We start from the raw sequence: 17,683 nt of genomic DNA, 5'->3' as shown, positions 1-17,683 counted from the left end.
AAACTTTTGAACGATAGTGTACATCATAAAGGACACATTGAGACTGCTGTATAAAAATCATATACAGTGGGGAAAAAAGTATTTATTCAGCCACCAATTGTGCAAGTTCTCCCACTTAAAAAGATGAGAGAGGCCTGTAATTGACATCATAGGTAGACCACAGCTATGAGAGTCAAAATTGAGAAAACAAGTCTAGAAAATCACCTTGTCTGATTTGGCAAGATTTATTTTTCAAATTATAGCGGAAAAAAAGTATTTGGTAACCTAAAAACATACAAGATTTCTGGCTCTCACAGACCTGTAACTTCTTCTTTAAGAGGCTCCTCTGTCCTCCACTCATTACCTGTAGTAACGGCACCTGTTTGAACTTGTTAGCAGTATAAAAAGACACCTGTCCAAAACCTCAAACAGTCACACTCCAAACTCCCGTATGGTGAAGACCAAAGAGCTGTCTAAGGACACCAGAAACAAAATTGTAGCCCAGCACGAGGCTGAGAAGACTGAATCTGCAATAGGCCAGCAGCTTGGTGTGATGAAATTAACTTTGTGAGCAATAATAAGTAAATGGAAGACATACAAGACCACTGGTAATCTCCCTCGATCTGGGGCTCCTTGCAAGATCTCACCCCATGGGGTCAAAATGATAAAAAGAATGGTGAGCAAAAATTTCAGAACCACATGGGGGGACCTAGTGAATGACCTGCATAGAGCTGGGACCACCGTAACAATGACTATCATCAGTAACACACTACACCGCCAGGGACTCAGATCCTGCAGTGCCAGACGTGTCCCCCTGCTAAAGCCAGTACATGTCTGGGCACGTTTGAAGTTTGCTAGAGAGCATTTGGATTATCAAGAAGAGCATTCTGAGAATGTAACATGGTCTGATGAAACCAAAGTAGAACTGTTTGGTAGAAGTAAAACTCCGTGTTTGGAGGAGACAGAATGCTGAGTAGCATCCAAAGAACACAATAACTACTGTGAAACATGGGGGTGGCATCATCACCCTTTGGGGCTGTTTCTCTGCAAAGAGATAAGGACGACTGACACATGTACATGAAAGAATGAATGGGGACATTTTGAGTTCAAACCTCCTTCCATCAGCAAGGGCATTGAAGATGAAACTTGAATGGGTCTTTCAGCATGATAATGATTCCAAACACACCACCAGGGCAACAAAGGAGTGGCTTCGTAAGAAGCATATGAAGGTCCTGGAGTGGCCTAGCCAGTCTCCAGATCTCAACCCCATAGAAAACCTTTGGGGGGAGTTGAAAGTCCGTGTTGCCCAGCGACAGGCCCCAAACATCACTGCTCTAGAGGAGATCTACATGGAGGAATGGGCCAACATACCACCAACAGTATGTGCCAACCTTGTGAAGACTTACAGAATTTGTTTGACCTCTGTCATTGTCAACAAAGGATATATAACAAAATATTGAGATGAACTTTTGTTAATGACCAAATGCTTATTTTCCACCATAATTTTAAAAATAAATCTAGCCAAATCAGACAAGGTGATTTTCTTTATTTGTTTTCTCATTCTGACTCTCATAGTTGTGGTCTACCTATGATGTCAATTGCAGGCCTCTCTCATCTTTTTAAGTGGGAGAACTTGCACAATTGGTGGCTAAGTACTTTTTTCCACACTGTAGGATATTTTCAAGCTGGTGCATATACCTCACATAGGAGACACTGGGGCTGGTTCATATACATCACATATGAGACACTGGGGCTGGTATATGTGCATCACATAGGGGACCCTGGGCTAGTACATATACCTTACATAGGAGGCACTGGGGCTGGTTCATATACACCACATAGGAGACACTGGAGCTGGTGGATATGCATCACATATGAGACACGGGCTGATATATGTACATCACATAGCGGCCACTGGGGCTAGTACATATACCACACATAAGAGACACTGGGACCGGTGTAAATGCATCACAAAGGAAACACTGGAGCTGATGTATATACATGACATAGGGGACAATGGGGCTAGTAAGTATACATCACATAGGAGAAACTGGGGCTGGTGTATATACACCACATAGGGGACACTGGGGCTAGTAAGTATACATCACATAGGAGACAATGGGGCTGGTGTGTATACATCACATAGGAGACACTGGGACTGGTTCATATACATCACAGGAGACACTGGGGCTGGTGTATATACATCGCATAGGAGACACTGGGGCTGGTTTATATACATCACATAGGAGAAGATGGGGCTGGTGTATATACACCACATAGGGGACATGGGCTAGTTAGTATACATCACATAGGAGACACTGGGGCTGGTGTATATACATCACATAGGAGACTGGGGCTGGTTTATATACATCACATAGGAGACACTGGGGCTGGTTCATACACATCACAGGAGACACTGGGGCTGATGTATATACATCACATAGGAGACACTGGGGCTGGTTCATATACATCACATAGGAGACACGAGCTGGTGCATCGCATGTGAGACACTGGTGTTGGTGCATAGGAGAAACTGGGACATACGTGTAAATACTGCATATAATAGATACTGGGGCATATACTATACATCACATAGGAGACACTGGAGCTGGTGCAGATACGCCACACAGGAGACACTGGTGTTGCAGCATATACATCACATTGGAACTCTCTGCTACATGATGTTGTGTTAGGTGACTCACCAAACAAGGTCAAGGAGGGCCTGGATGCCTTAATTGAAAAATATAATATTACAGGTTATGGATACTGGGTTCTGGATATGGGAGGTTAATGCAGGGATATAGAACTATGACAGGCCAAGCTTTTTTTACTCCAATGGCTTGTTATAGCAATTTATAATAAAGGTGTTTATGAAAAAAACAACTTTTTTTTTAGAAGTTTGCATCCGTATGGCAACATTTTCAGTTGTGAAAACTCCTTACATTACAATTATTTAATTTCTTTCCCACCATGTATAATATGTGTGAGCTCAGCACTGAGCAGGTGGTTCACAATGGTCCAAGTTTCCATTGTCTCAGGTGCTGAGAGTGTTCTCGGTGCACTGAGTCCCCACACATTTCCACCTGGCTGTATGTGACCATATATTTCTGAGTCTGACACAGCTGCCAGGAAGGGAGAGCTTGGTATATACCACTGCCTGTATATTTGCCCACCTGTCTATTAAGACCACATGGACATCGCACAACTACTTCATAGAACAGCTGAGACTGAGCGATGTTCTATCTAAACAGTTTGGTTTCACTACGCACAGGGTCATAGATACTCACCTAAAATTAAGTAGACAGAGGTCCAACATCTGCAGCTGTGCTCAAAAGTTTACATACCACGGCAGAATTTTTGCTTTTTGGCCTTATTTCAGAGAATATGAATGATAACACCAAACCTTTTTCTCCACTCATGGTTAGTGGTTGGGTGAAGCCATATATTGTCAAACTACTACATCCCTCTGCGTTTACTGTGTCGAAAAAAAATGACCCTACAACTATATCAAACCACTACAGCAGACATCATTATTTTTTTATTCAAAACCTATTGAAATTAGAGAAGTTTAGACCACCCTTCAGGACGCTATGGGATTTGCGTTATTCCTATAGAGCAGCTGGTCACTGCTTGTACAAGATGAAACCACCAGTTTTCACAGACTGGTTGCAGCAGCAGTGTTTGTGCTTAATAATATATGTGTAGCGTGGTGAAGTATATGAGAAATCAGTAGATGGATGGGTCAAGTTCCATAGTGGGAATAAAAAACAAAACAATAATTCAGAAATTTTTCCAATAAAAATCCACTTTTCATGCTTATGTTTAGTCTCCGCTCCACTCTCGGCCCCAGCAATCATGAAATTATCACCTTGTCTATGGACAGAATTGCTGTATTTTTTCTCCTCCCTCTACAAAATATAAAAGTTATATACACCTCAAAATCATACCTCTGAAAAATACAACTCCACTCATCAAAAGCAAGTCATCCTACAGCTAGGAAGTAACTAGTTAGCTTTCTGAGAGTCTAGTATGGGATGGATAAGTAAAGTGTAAGTAAAGAAAATGTAATTCCACATGATTTTATGGCAGGGGAGTTGTCCTTCAATGGAAGTCTTCAAGCAGAGGCTGGACAGACATCTGTCTGAGATGGTTTAGTGAATCCTGCATTGAGTAGGGGGTTGGACACAATGACCCAGGAGGTCCCTTCCAACTCTTAACATTCTATGATTTAACACCTTCACCCCAGGCAATTTTCCTATTTTTCATTTTCGTTTTTTCTTCCCCTTTTTCCAAGAGCCATAGCTTTATTTATTTTTCTGTCGATTTAGCTGTACAAAGGCTTGGTTTTTTGCGGGATGAGTTGTAATTTTGAATTACACCTTCCATTTTACCATATACTGTACTGGAAAATTAGAAAAATATTCAAAGTTTAGTGAAATGGCGAAAATTGTTTTTTGGGTTTTTTATTTGCCATGTTTAAGGTATGGTAAAACTGACTGGGTAATATGATTCTCCAGGTCACTACGAGTACGTAAATACCAAACATGTATAGTTTTTTTTTATTGAAGTGGTGAAACCAAAACAATTTATATGAAAAAGATTTTTGTAGTTGTCTCCATTTTCTGGAACCGGCAGTGTCTCCATTTTCCAGGATCTGGGGCTTAGTGAGAGCTTATTTTTTGTTCCCTGGACTGATGTTTTTATTGGTACTATTTTGGGGTAGATCGATGTTTTGATTGCTTCTTATTGCATTTCAAGGCAATTTTGCGTTAGCCAAAAACTCGTAATTCTGGTGTTTTGATTTTTTTCATTATGCTGTTTACCGATCGGATTAATTAATTTTATATTTTGACAGACTGGACATTTCTGAGTCCAAATATTGGTATTTTTTATTATTGTTTTATTTCGAAAATGGGGTAAATGAGGAGGTGATTTGAACTTTTGTGTTTTTTATTTTTTCACGTTCTTTTTTTCATTTTTACTGTGTTTAATAGTTCCCTTAGGGGACTTGAAGCTGCTACTATCCGATCACCAGTGCTATACATGCCAGTGCATCAGTATGTACAGCAGAAATCACATTCTTCTATGAATGCTAGCCTCAGGCTGGCATTTACAGAAGGACCATAATCACAGGCATCAGGTCCATCAACAGACCCTTGGCTGTCATAACCCATCGGCGCCCCGCGATCACGTCACGGGCGCACTGATGGGCAGGTGGAATGACACACGCCCCTGTCAGGTTAATAGTTGCCGGCGGAGCACCACCCCATCCGCGGCTGTTAATCAGCCATAATGTTCAGGAAAAGATGCCGGCTCAGCATGTGAGCCCACATCAAAAGGCACGGACCTTAGATATGACATAAATATATATTATACGTCCTAAAGGGGTTACCATGGGCCTTTGTTATTGTAGCTTGACAATGGGACAACAAAGGGGGCTTCCACTCCTCGGCATTTAAAAACTGTCAATCACAGACAGTGGGTAATGGCGCAGAAATAGCTTTGTGTCACTGTGCCTTACATTTACAAAGCTTTTCCTCAACAAGAGGTTTCCACCATTGTTTGCTAATAATTATCTGGACTTTTAGACCACTTTCACACATTCTGTATGCAGTCAGTATTTGTAAGCCAAAACCAGGAGTGGTTTTTGGCTTACAAATACTGAACGTGTGAACATGACCTTATAAACCTGTTGCATTTTTCTTTATTATTTCTGGAGGATTTGCTCCTTTCACATTGTGGCTACAATTAGTTTTGATATATTACATGGCATTTGAATAATAAAGTATCAGTTTGATCCAGACCAAAGGGCCTTTACCTACAGCTCTCTGGAACCAGTGTGAGGCGTTAACCTCTGTATGATAATGAGGGGAAAAATATTTAAAATATACTTGGACATTCCACACATGCATAGATATGTCTAAATATTGTAGATATTAGATATATAGGTGCAGCATTACATACATGTATATTAGATAATTGTAAGATAAAGATGTGTTTGAAAAAAATAAAAAATTATGGCAGCTGAAAAGAGGCAAAAAATAAAAAATTGGTGGTCATTACAGGGGTTGTCCAGGCTTGGAATTAAAGTCTACAGTTACTCTATGTGACTGCTGACTTGTGCCGACACTGAGAGTGGGCTGTCATGTGACCACAAGTAGGCAATTTGCCACATTACAACTAGACGTGTCCGACCTTGATCAATTCATTTGTATTGAGTGAGGCTGCAGATGTCTAGTTGGCACGTGACCACATGCATACAAATAGCATACTTTCGATGACACACCTGCCCGCCCCTGGCAACAGAGAATTCTGATAGCACTCGCACAGGGTGACTGTAGACCTGAACCCTAAGCCTGGACAATCCCTTTAAGGACCATTATATCTACATGATAGATAGATAGATAATAGATAGATTGATAGATAATAGATATATAGATAATAGATAGATCTATAGATAGATAATCGACAGATAGATAGATAATAGATAGATTGATAGACAGGATAGATAGATAGATAATAGATAGATTGATAGACAGGATAGATAGATAGATAGATGATAGATAGCTATTTTTTATGATAGATGGATAGATATTATTTCTGCAGATGTCTGTGTCTATGTGGCGTCCTGTTGATCGAGCATTTTTAATAAATGTGCACATTACTCTCCGTCCACCAATTCTCATTGTAAAGTAATTAGCAGTCTCCAGACAGGAGGAAAAGGCCTGAAGGTGCTGATGTGTAGGATGTGGATTCAGGCTGCTCAGACATGTGTTTTGTCTTCAGGCCTGAGGCCTCTGTGTTTTGTTATTCTTGCTGGTTCATGTACCAGTCAATCCACATAGCGCAGCCCGTGGAGGTCACACTTGTTTTACCTCCCAGCTTCATTTTCTCATCTTCCCATTAGGAAAGGTTCACATGAGCATATAAAAAAATGATAAGATTTTCATCGGAAGACTCAGACTATTTTTTTTCTCACTCACCATATACAATCCATTTTTTACAACAGCTATTGATCATTTCCAGTTTTCTATGTTACAGAATCGCAATGTATCTGTAAAAATCGGATGTTATACTGAGGCTCTGTACGGCATCTGATTTCTTTTGCGCACTCACAGACTTGAATGGGCGAGTCTCATCCGATTTACGGAAAAACTTGTGCAGGCTGACAATTTTTTCACATACAGATTTGCTCAGTGAAAAAAAAAATTGTTCATCTGCACTGCCCCAATGAATAATATTGGTCCAAAAATACAAACGTGTGAACAAGCCCTTAAAAAGACCATTAGGCCGTGTTCCCAAGAAGTGTAAATTCTGCGTTTTTTCTGCTGTATTTTTTTGTACAGAAAATACGTTGCGTTTATCAGTCCAAGCAAAGTGGATGTGATTCCATACAAACTCATGCCCACTTTTTGTTTCAAGATGCTGTTGATCTGTGCGTTTTTTGGCGTGTTTTGCATTTTTACCTATGGATTTCTATGGAGAGCTTGAAAAAAAAAAAACACATATAAAAAGGTATATAAATAATGAATGTATAAAAAAAAATGCAACTGCATTTTAAAGTCCAGAATCAAAGCTTTCTGTACTAAAAAATTCATTAAAATACTACTTCAAATCTGTATCAGATAAAGGGGAAATAAACATCAAATAAACTCAGCAAAAATGCAATAATCAGAGATGATTGGTGCAGGCACCTGCAGAAAACTGTGGATAAAAAGCAGCAGAAAAAACATTTAAATTACGTGTGAATATGGCCTTAGACAGAGATGGATCAGAACTCTGTATTTAGCAGGTTTCCTTCAAAACAATTTTATTGCTTTGGTTTCAGATCCAAAAAGACAAACTACATTTTTTAATATAATTCCTTGTGAACGCAATGACTCGGGTCACAGGCTCTTCATCAGGCGGGAGCAATTGCGGGATACATCAGAAGCTCATGGCAGTTTCAGTGAGACAGTATAGTGCGTAATTTCACTTTATGTCTCAGACCATGTAGAAGTACAGCCAGAGGGTTGGAGCAGTAGGTAGTGAATTTGGGGAGCTATCCCAAAAGGTTGTGGGAATATGTCATGACTTCAACTATATCTGTGCCTTTGGGAAACAGATACAGTTCAATTCAATAGTGAAGCAGGGAACTGTCAGGTTCTTACTGCACCATTTCATCTATGTAGAGCCCAAAGGACCTGCAAGGACCTTCAGTTTCAGAGTTTTACGGTTAAAAGACGCAAGTCCATCATGTCCAACCTAAAACCTAACATGTTGATATAAAGGAAGGCAAAAATCCCATGCGACAGATGCTAATGAGAACAATTCCTTCCCGACTCCACATACATCAATCAAACTAGTTCCCTGGATCAACACCCCAACACAGAATCTAGTAGCCATAACCTGTAATATATTTTTCACAAAAGGCATCCAGGCCTCCTTAAATATTTTTGTGAATCAGCCTTTATAACATCATGTGGCAGGGAGTTCCATATTTTTCCTGCTCTTACAGTAAAGAATCCATAGTCTTCTCAATAGTCTTGCAGTAAAGAATCCATAGTTTCACTGCTCTTTCAGTAAAGAATCCATAGTCTCACTGCTCTTACAGTAAAGAATCTATAGTCTCACTTTTCTTATAGTAAAGAATCCATAGTCTCACTGCTCTTATAGTAGATAATTCATAGTCTCACTGCTCTTACAGTATGGAATTCATAGTCTCACTGCTCTTACAGTAAAGAATCCATAGTCTCACTGCTCTTACAGTAAAGAATCCATAGTCTCACTGCTCTTACAGTAAAGAATCCATAGTCTCACTGCTCTTACAGTAAAGAATCTATAGTCTCACTGCTCTTTCAGTAAATAATCCATAGTCTCACTGCTCTTACAGTAAAGAATTCATAGTCTCACTGCTCTTACAGTAAAGAATCCATAGTTTCATTTCCTTCTTACACCAGAGACCAAAATTGTACCAGAGACCAAAATTGTACAGTATTCTAAGTGTGGCCGGACTAATGACTTAACTAATGTCTCCACCATCAGGAACTCCAGCAGACTCTGGAGTTGTGGTACACTGTTCTACTGTTCAGAGAAACCTGCACAAACATGGCCTTCATGGAAGAGTCCTAAAAGAAAACTTATCCTGAATCCTCACCATAAAATTCAGTGTCAAAAGTATGCAAAAGAACACCCAAACAAGCCTGATGCATTTTGGAAACAAGTCCTGCGGACTGATGAAGATAAAATAGAACTCTTTGGCCACAATGTTCAGAGGTATGTCTAGAGAAAAAAGGATTAAATATAGAGAACTCTAGGCGCGGTACACATAACAGATTATGTGAAGGGGAGTACCATCACCAACAATGTGCACCTATCTGTGCAAGGCACATCCAGGGACTCCTACCAGCCTCAGCAGGTAAATACCAGGTGGCTTTTTTCTCCACTATTTCCTCTGCCCATCTCATTGCATATGGGTTGTACCACGGTGACACCATTTTGATCATTGTTTACATTATGTTTTTAACACCATCTTGTGTCATTTACTCTTTTGCCACCTCAGCAAATATGCACACGCACTTTATCCAGTCATACACCTTCTGGTATCCCTGCTTGATATATTATGTGTAGCATGGTTATGATTTATTTTACTGATTATATTACATGTAGACATAGATATGCACATATATGTTGAATTCTCATCTTAGCTATACTAATTATCTATGCCTGTCATTATTTCTTGAATTTTGTATGTCCCTGGTGTAGTGCCCATCTTTGGTATCTGTTCTCACTCTACCACATTATCATATATTTTAATAAATTTTGTTACATATACCCTATTATTGGACGTTTTTTCGGTTTGTTTCTTCGTGTTTTGGTAGAGAAAAAAGGGCACAGAGTTTCAGGAAAAGAATATTTCGACAACCATGAAGCATGGGGGTGGATCATTCATGCTTCGGGGTTGTGTTGCAGCCAATGGCACGGGGAACATTTCATGGGTAGAGGGAAGAATGGATGCAATGAAATTTCAACAAATGCTTGATGAAGACATAACAGCATCTGTAAAAAAGCTGAAGGTAAAAAGAGGATGGCTTCTACAAATGGATAATGATCCTAAACACACGTCAAAATCCACAATACACGATTACAAAAGGCGCAAGCTGAAGGTTTTACAATGGCCCTCACAGTCCCCTGATCTGAAGATCATTGAAAATCTGTGCTAGACTTCAAAAATAGCAATGCATGCAAGATGACTCAGGAATCTCACAGAACTCCAAGGAAGAATGGATGAAAATCCCTCAAACAAGTATTGATAGACTCTTATCTGGCTACAAAAAGTGTTTACAAGCTGTGATACTTTCAAAAGGGTGTCTACTGGTTACTAAACATTCAGAGTACCCAAACTTTTGCATTGGGACATTTTCATTTTTGGAATTTTTTAAATGCAAAAGATGAAAATATATATTTTTTTGCCTAAAATACAAAGGAAATGCGTCATCTTTAACTTTAGACCTTCTAGAGATCATTTCATCTTCAACTTCCTTAACTGTTCGCAATAACAGGGTGTCCAAAGTTTTACATGCCACTGTATAGGCCTCCCTAGAGACACACCTGTGTCTTGGTATTGCTCTAAGACTTGTAGTAACTCTCTTAGTTTGCTGTGCACATGTCCAGTCCACATTCATGAGGACTTCTCCTGCTTGTCTGTGGTTTCTATTCTTTGAGCTACTTGTCTGTGGTTTTCCAGTAACCTTGCTAACTATGTGCCTGTCGTTTCCAGTATCCTTACCTTCTTGTCTGCGGTTTTCCAGTAACCTTGCTACCTACGTGCCTGTCGTTTTCAGTATCGTTACCTACTTGTCTGTGGTTTTTAATATCAATCTGAGTGCACTTTCCAAGGTATTAGACTTTGTCACATTGGAGTTCTGTTTCATGCCTGTCCATGGTGTTCTAGGACTTATTCTGTGTGCCTGACCGGGGTTTTCATGATGTCTACCCCTGTCTGCGTGGCTTCCATGGTATTAGACTTTCTTGTCACTCCGTTCTGTCTGCGTCTCCATGAGGCCTCCCGTTTTCCAACGTACTTCAGTGACTCTGCTACCTGCCCGAGGAGTTCAGTAACTCTGTAATCTGTCTGTGGTTTCCAGGACTTCATTAAAATTCTAGTTTGCATACTATGTGTCTGTGTTTTGCGTGCTCCCCCTGGGTGCTGCACCGACACCTGTGGCCCGTATGGCCACCTGGACCTTGGGCCTAGATGATCCACCTTCCCGTGGATTTCTCTCTGTTAAAGCCTAAGGCCTCCCATACGATAGCTGTGAACCAAACAACATATTTATATTTAACAGCCTAGGGGTCTGTTCCCATCTATGTGTATTGTGGCTGACCAGTTGGCCCAAACAAAATCATGGAGGTAAATCTGACTTTGATAAGTCACGAGTCTATGGGTCCATGAAAAAAATCGTACACCCCTCGGATGCCATCCACTTTTCAAAGAATGTTTCATTGGATAAGCTTGAGGAACCTCCATCAGTTTTAGTTACTCTGCCGAAAATCAGATAAAACTCTGATTTTTGTGTATTTGTGTATCAAATGAGTTGGAAATGTTATGGGCTTTGTGCAGGCAAAATCTGCAGTTGACTACAGCATCAGGAATGTGATCAAGATTTTTTTTTATTTTATTCATATGCTGTGATTTTCTTTTTTCTCCATGAAAATTGACCTGGGGTGTGTAATTCTAAATCGATAGCGCATCAATTTTTGTTGTCGATTTTTATTGCAGATTACTCCCCTGTCAATGGTACAAAAGTGCGGAGACACCATCACGTGTTTCTCAACGCAAGCAATGAATAGCCAGGTCTTTCACCGGGAAGGAACAACCACGGGAAGGGCAGTATCCAGTAAAGGAAAACCACCTATGCCAAAACATAGTATCCATCCACAGACAGCTGTTTCGGGGTATTTGCCCCTCATCAGTGTGGAGTAGGAAACTGATGACCACTAGACATCTTTTATTGCGTCTTTGGTGTGTAAGGGGTGGTGTTTTAAAGAAATAACTATCAATAATAAATAATTATTCTTATCCCCATATTCAGTAATGTGCACAGAAAATTTCATGTCATGTTATTTTTATTAATTTTTTTACATTTTTATTCGCAAAATTCATAATTATAATGCAGTAAAAAATAATATCACCTAAAAACGTAATATACATTTTTTTTAAATAAATATACAACCACATATGTACAATATTTACACTATATCAGAATATTAGATGCACATAGATGACTAGCTGCAGCCACATTCTTCTACCACCATTTCTTCATGATGTTTTACAACTATGTTATTGCCTTCCTTATACATCATGGACAATGGGCTCATCCTAATTGGAACACAAGACGGACACTCCACCCTCTCCGGCTGGTAGACCTTCAACACGCTCTGCAATAGAGAAATTAATCAGTTACTGCCAACATGTTACACGGGATGTATATACTCTGAGACTTTGGTCATTCTCATTGATATTTTTTATACTATTCGCCTACTTGTATCTAATGAGAAAACCTAAAGGGTTATTAACATCTTAGTAAGTCGTAAAAAATTGCTAGGATATGCCGTCACTTTATGATCGCAGAGGGTTTGATCTTTGGGACCTCCTATTGAATACCATTCACTGCAGTGGATGAATGTCAGACAAAAAATTAGAAAGGGGTTCAGCTCAAGATCAGGGAGTCTCAAAGGTTGGCCCCACTGACTGAGATGGGAATCACCATATATAACCAGGTAAAAAATTGCCAGTTTTTGCTCTTTCCTGAGTATTCCGTTTGTTGTTTTTTTTAATCCTCCATACTGTTCCAGAAATTTGGACCTTATTATTCGGTACTCATTTTTCTGGTCTTTACCAATTGGGGTTTGCTCACAGGATTCTCTTGGGGCATCTTTAGGCTACTCTTCATTTTTACTTTGCGTGATCCACAACTCCTTGGAAAGTCATGATGGAATGGAAAAAAAACAAACTACAGAATACTCAGGGAAGTAGCAGGAAGAAAATAAGAGCAAAAAATGCCTATTTTTGATCTAGTGGAAGGTCATCTTTAAAGTAGTCATACATAAAATCTACAGTTGATTAAAAAAAGATCATTTTAATCAAAGCGATGGTTCATAGGGTAACATTTAGCAACATATGACATATAGCCAACTGATGATCATTATTTCATTTAGTCTTAATTCTATCTGATGTTTATGGTCAATTTTAGAATTTTCAGAATGCTACAACCCAAGAAAGACTAAGCAAGATTTTAAAGAAGCACTCCCATCAAAAAAAGAAAGACTAAGCAAGACTTTAAAGAATAATAATAATTTATTAATAATAATAATAATAATAATAATAATTTTATTTATATAGCGCCAACATATTCCGTAGCACTCCCAACAAAATTTTTTTACTCTTAATATATTGTAATCATCATATTATATAGCACTATGTATGGCATTATGTACTTACAATTGCTCATCCTGCCTTTCTTCCCAGTTAATTATTCTCTTTTTATTCTTTCCTCTCTCCTTCCATGACTTATGACTGATACAGGAAAAATAGACTTCCTGTTTCTACATAGCGCTTAGAAGTATTCAGCTAGTCATTTTTTAATCTTGTGATGCCATGGACCTAATGGAAAAGAGAATAATTGACTGGTAGAAGGGCAAAATGAGCAATTGCAATAATTCCAATATATTAAGAGGATAAATATTTTGATGGGAGGGCTTCTTTAATATGTAAAATGATTGGTACTGAGCAATTCACCTTACCGTCATATAAGCATGGTTTGTTGGCTTGAAGGTTTCGTTCAGTGGGATCGGACAGGCACCTTCACATCTGTAGGCATTAAATTTTAAAGGGTAGACAATCCAGCTTTTCCACCCAATTTCACCAAAGTCCACTGTCATGTCAACTCTACGACAAAGGGGTTTTCCACTTTCTATAGGCTTGAATGGCACATTATTCATGATCAAATGATGGTTCTCGTATCTGTTTCTTCTATGCCTCCTAATGACTGACAGTCTTGTGCCTTTTTCCAGTGAGACATGTTTGGAGGACTCTACTGTTTTGATGAGACTACGAGAACCAGAGATGCTGTCAACAGACTTGTCCTTTGTGTATACTACCAACACAACTCTGTCATCCATGGACCCATAGATTTTGTTCGGGGTATGTTTTGTATCTTCTGAGTCTACGTGTAGGTTAGTATCTGGGCTCCTCTCCGTCATATATTTAGTCTTTATGAATGTATCTAAGTATTTCTCTCCTTGTTGGAGGAAGTATTGAAGCATTTTTGTGAGATCAAAATGTTTCCAAGGGGACTCTTTAGGGTTAGATGGATTGATTTTGAAAGACCCAAGGAAAAGATTGTTGGCTTTCTTACTGTGATAAATTTCCAGAGTAAAATTTTGGGATATCTCAAAAGATGGAATATGGATTCTTAGTTGTGCCAACTTCATCTCACTGCTGGAAGAGATTGAAGACATGTCAAAGGACAACATGACACGATTAAAGACCATGGTACAATCTGGAAAAAAAACAGAAAAGACTTGTAAGCTGAAGAGGCCATGCAAGGGGAACATAAGCATTTTCCTTGGTATAACTCTGATAATGTGTTACGTCCAGTAATGCGATATTTTCAATACTCGGTACTTAAAACCTAATTGGATAATGATTTTTTAACACTTATTCTCAGCAGAGATGCATTTGCTTCTCAATCATCCATCTTTATCCATTCAAAAAAGAACGAGGCGAACCTGTGGAGATCTACAATTATGCTCAAAATTTAGAATTTTCTTGTAATAAAATTATGGATTTAGGATTATGTAAGAAAAATGTATCCACAAATTTAGTGAAATATTGATGCAATTAAGAAAGGATCAGGGTACTTACTCTTTGGGACGAGGCTTAGCACGGAGTCATAGTCAGGACGGTGTGAGTTGGAGAGGTTGGTGTCATTCTTCGCAAGACTATGGTAGAGCTGCATCATATACTGGGGATATCTTATGTCCAATGAGTGGCGCTTTCCAAAAAGGAAGGATGAAACTTTTAATCCTATGTTAGTCCCTGGCAAAACAACCCTGGATGATGTTTCTCGATGACTGGGCATAGCCTGGACCATGGAGAAGAATAGGCAGTAGATAGCAATGCTTAATAAGGTCATCTCTGCATTGAGCTTCTGCTGTTTTCTTAACTCAAGAGATGTGTCTAGTCCTCTCCCTCTCTGATTTAGCCTTGGATTCTCCCCTGTATATATAGAGAGGAAGACAGGGCTGATGCTTTACTCTTCACACCTAATGACCTTTTGATCTAAATGACCTCTTCCTTGAAAGCCAATAGGTTCTAGGGATATGTCAACCTAATGGCTCCCTACTGTTAAACTAATGACACCACAGTGGGGATCTTGTACTATGTCATAAATATTTCCATGCTCACTTCATTTAGTTGTTTGATGGAAAAATATATTTAATTTAAGAAGAAAATGTTTTTGCATTGTGATCTAGAATGTGGAAGCATTGATAGCGTTGGGCTGTGAAAATGAAAAATTACAATAATGTTGTTTTAGAAACAAGTTTTTAATTTTCAAAAAAGCTAATAGGAGAAAATGGACCACATAATTTATTACACAATTTCTCCTGAGTACACCGATAACCCATATGTGTTTGAAAACTACTTTTAAGGCACAGTGCAAAGCTCAGAAGGGAAGAAGCGCCATATTGGAGCTCAACTTTTGCTGGAATGGTTTGCGGATGCCATGTCACATTGGCAGAGCCCCTGAGGTGCCAGAACAGCAGAACCCCCTCATAAATGATGTTATTCAAACCCTTCCATTAATTCATCTTTAAAGACAGTGCACATGTTGACACCACAGGTGCTCCAAAGAATTTTATACCATTGGACGGTGAAGAAGAAAAATTACATTTTTACCACTAAAACTTTTTTTACCCCCAGTGTTTACATTATTACAAGGATTACTTGGAAAAAATTCCCCCATATTTTGTTGCACAATTTCTCCTGATCGTGGCAATACCCCATGTCTGGCTCTACAGTTCTGTTTGGCCACAAGGGAAGACTCGGGAGGGAAGGAGTGCTATTTGACTTTTGGAGCTTAGGTTTCCCTAAAATAGTTAGCAGCCTATTTGCAGAGCCTGTAAGGCTACGTTCACATTTGCGTTGCATTGGGTGCAGCCGCGGCGACGCATGCGTCATGCGCCCCTATATTTAACATGGGGGGCGCATGGACATGCGTTGTGTTGCGTTTTGTGACGCATGCGTTTTTTTGGTGCAAGCGTCAGGGCGCAGAGGACGCAGCATGTTGCATTTTTTTTGCTGCGTTTTGCGTGCGTTGCGTTGCCGACGCAGCACACAACAACGCAAATGTGAACGTAGCCTTACTGCCGGAAGAGCAGACACTATGCCAAATTACCCCCCTTTGGGAATTGATCTATGATTGACGATTTTGACTTCATGGGTGATTTCCAGAAACAAACGTGGTGATGTTGCAGTGAAAATTGCACATTTTCCATTGTAGTTCTCAATACATTGTGTCCAGCTGGTGCTTCTGGAGATGTGCACCCCATATATTTTTAAGTGGGAAACTAACTGTGCTTTAGGCACATTGTGGGGCTCAAATGAAAGGGAGGCATTTGGGTTTGGGTGTGCATATTTCACTGGATTTTCTTTTGAGTGGTACATGTTGATTTAATAAAACCTTTGTGCTACCAAATGCGTGAACACTTCATAGAGTAAGATGACTTCCACTCTAGTGCCACCTATTGGAAGTAGCAATCCTACAAGTCAACACTGACCTTTTAATGAGCCTTGCAATATGAGTTAGGATAAAAGCCAAACCAGAATCCCAATTTGCAGATATGGTATTTTGGGCTATTGCCCCTCGTCAGTGCAAAGTATGAGATCACCTAGCCAAATCAGAACTTATACTTTGCACTTACAATAGGCAATGCCCCCAAACACTATGTCGGCAAATTGGGATTCTGGTTTGGCTTTTATCCTAAGTTATATTGCAAGGCTCTTTAAAGGGTCAATATTGACTTGTAGGATTGCTACTACTAATAGGTGGCACTAGAGTTCAAGTCCTCTTCCTCTCTGAAGAGACAGTTTGCATATTTAATTTCTCAGAGGAGCATGTAAGGCATTTAGGTCTCCTCATACTGGCATGCCAGACCTGGCTTGTCACTCTCCACAAGGAGAAACCTTACCCCTTAGATCCACAACTTTAGATGGTAACCCCAATGTAAGTGTTCATTGTAGAGCGCAGGATACATACAATAGGTGGCACTAGAGTTCAAGTCATCTCCTTCTCTGAAGAGACAATTTGCAGATCTAAAATTGAAAAATACGTGATTCAGATGGAAACCCCTGAGGGATCCATTCACATAATGAGGAGGCAGAGATATTCTGTACTCCGACTGGCTTCTGTTCAGTGGTGTCTGTTTTTTCAGTGGTGCACAAAACTGTGGTCGGCCGCGCTTTTATGTATACCTAAGAGAGATGGACATCATGAGATCTTAGGCCAGACGGCGTCCACAGTGTCTCAATCTTCCATCGGGGGTTTTGCCTGAATCACGTATTTAAGAGATTTACATGGAAACCCCGATGTTAGTGCTCAGCGCAGGATAAAAATAAACGGATCACTATTTTAATCTTTGGTAGGCATTAAAAAATTGC

At 39.6% G+C, this 17,683-nt stretch overlaps 1 protein-coding gene across 1 annotated transcript; it reads right to left on the bottom strand.

Annotated features, from left to right (window-relative positions):
- Positions 1-12,246: 12,246 nt before the first annotated feature.
- Positions 12,247-15,158, bottom strand: LOC143773314 (nodal homolog). Its single transcript, XM_077260793.1, has 3 exons — positions 14,888-15,158; positions 13,765-14,522; positions 12,247-12,399 (listed from the first exon to the last, which is right to left on the bottom strand). Exons 1-3 carry the CDS (start codon positions 15,156-15,158, stop codon positions 12,247-12,249), a joined length of 1,182 nt encoding a protein of 393 aa, XP_077116908.1.
- Positions 15,159-17,683: the final 2,525 nt, after the last annotated feature.

The sequence above is a fragment of the Ranitomeya variabilis genome, chromosome 5 (genome assembly GCF_051348905.1).
Source record: "Ranitomeya variabilis isolate aRanVar5 chromosome 5, aRanVar5.hap1, whole genome shotgun sequence".
Lineage (NCBI taxonomy): Eukaryota > Metazoa > Chordata > Amphibia > Anura > Dendrobatidae > Ranitomeya > Ranitomeya variabilis.
Note: the sequence above shows the minus strand (reverse complement) of the source record. Positions and strands in the feature narration are given on the sequence as shown.

What these genes read in the sequence shown, in the direction of transcription:
- LOC143773314 (XM_077260793.1), bottom strand. Translation starts at nt 15,158, where the DNA reads ATGACCTTATTAAGCATTGCTATCTACTGCCTATTCTTCTCCATGGTC. An exon ending in GCTAAGCCTCGTCCCAAAGA is followed by an intron (nt 14,523 to 14,887) that starts GTAAGTACCCTG and finishes TTTTTTTTCCAG; the next exon opens with ATTGTACCATGGTCTTTAAT. An exon ending in CAAACCATGCTTATATGACG is followed by an intron (nt 12,400 to 13,764) that starts GTAAGGTGAATT and finishes TCTCTATTGCAG; the next exon opens with AGCGTGTTGAAGGTCTACCA.